Source organism: Trypanosoma equiperdum, assembly GCF_001457755.1.
Source record: "Trypanosoma equiperdum strain OVI genome assembly, contig: ctg_1702, whole genome shotgun sequence".
Taxonomy (NCBI): domain Eukaryota; phylum Euglenozoa; class Kinetoplastea; order Trypanosomatida; family Trypanosomatidae; genus Trypanosoma; species Trypanosoma equiperdum.
The window spans coordinates 2,973-4,594 of record NW_027123730.1 but is presented as its reverse complement, the minus strand read 5'-3'; the positions used below and the strand labels follow the sequence as shown (position 1 = coordinate 4,594).

Genomic DNA, 1,622 nt, shown 5'->3' with positions numbered 1-1,622 from the left:
AAAAAAAAAGTGAGATAAAGACAAAAAGCGTGTTTTGTCTATTTTATAAGAGGTGGACTGACAATGGAATCGCTTATAAAAAACATACAGAGTGACCTGGACTTGGTACGTGGTGCCCTTGCACGGGCAGCTTTTAACCAAAACCCGACATCGGCATCGAAGGAAGGCATTGGCGGGGAATCTCAAGAAGATGCGAAAAGTTGTCAGCGATCACCGCAGCGTGGAGGAGACACGGTTTTGGTCCAACCTGTGGATGACAGGGAACCGGAGGCATTAGCTGTCGCATCTGCTGCTGAGTTGAGTGCGCTTCGTGAGCAGGTCGCCGCGCTCTCTGCGGTAGAACTGCAGCGTTCGAAGCTGGAGGCACAGCTTGCTGCAAGGGATGCCGCACTTCGACATTATACTCAATCTCACCTAGCCTTATCGACGAAAGAGCAAAAGCAGCGGCGCGAACTTGAACAAACTGCGAGTACACTAAAGGAGGCGGAAGCGGAGTTAGTCATGTGGCGTGAACGGCATCAGCGGCTCCAACGTGAAGTGCAGGTGCTTCAGCACGAGTTGGAGGCTCTAGCGGCACAGTGCGATCGACTCCAGTCTTCTGTGCTAGAGCTGCGCGAACTTTCGCGACGAGCCATCGATGATAACAACGCACTGCGGAAAGAAAAGCAGGAACTGAGGGAGGAGTGTGAAACGCTACAGAGCGTTCGTGCAGCACTCAATGATTCTGTCGCTCGTGAAGAGGCATTGACTCAGGAATTACAAGCCTTGCGTGACGCAAGTACGGAGTCGGAAGCGTACTTCAAGGCAGCGGTTGCTGAGGTGGAGGCACGACGGCAGTACTGGGCTGCTGTGCAAGGTCAGCACGAATCCCTTCTAGAGGCTCTTGCATTGACGCAGAAAACAGCCCAGATGTGGGAGGATCGTTTTGCATCGGAATGTACGCCAAAGGTTTTTGGAGTCAATGAGGTTCCCGCAGACCTTCCTGTCGATGATTTTGAACGCCCAAAAGAGGAACTACTCATCTCCACAACCGAGGATGGCGGAAGCCAGAGAGAAGTTAATAAAGGGGGTGACGAGGCAGTGGATAGGGAAAGTGCTTCTTTAGTTGCAGCCCTTGAAGCCAAGGTTGTTGACTTGGCTTTACACCTGCAAGAGCAACGTGCGGAGGCGGAGGCGGCGAAGGATGCTTACAACACCCTTGCCGCTGTGGTTGAGCGTGAGTCTTGTGATTTACTTGAGCTCCGCCGTAAGCTAGCAGCACAGCGCCCCGAGTGCATGAACCTCATAGATACGAACACTCGCCTGCAGGCTGCACTATTGGCACGTGAAAGTTATGTGGAGGCACTGCAGGACTTTGTTGTAGCGATTCTTGACGACCTAACGGGGTTGACCTTTCACTGCTACGAGTTGGAAGTGCAGTTAGCAATTTCGAGCGCAGCGACGCCCGTAACAGTTAGTGGCGATGGACGGGAGCCGGTTGCACGCCGTTCCACAGCCCTTAATTTAATTCAGAGCAAACAACAGAGATGCCAGGAATCATGGCGTATAACCGTACCGCGTGGTAAACGGGGTAGTAAAGGGATATGATCAGGGTATTATTTTGCTGTGGACTTTTTTTTCAA

The 1,622-nt window shown here is 52.1% G+C and overlaps 1 protein-coding gene across 1 annotated transcript; it reads left to right on the top strand.

Moving 5' to 3' along the window:
* Positions 1-63: 63 nt before the first annotated feature.
* TEOVI_000828900 (SLACS retrotransposable element (part), putative) lies at positions 64-1,587 on the top strand (the record flags this gene model as incomplete). Its single annotated transcript, XM_067222783.1, has 1 exon — positions 64-1,587. One exon carries the CDS (start codon positions 64-66, stop codon positions 1,585-1,587), a length of 1,524 nt encoding a protein of 507 aa, XP_067078884.1.
* Between the last annotated feature and the right edge of the window lie 35 nt (positions 1,588-1,622).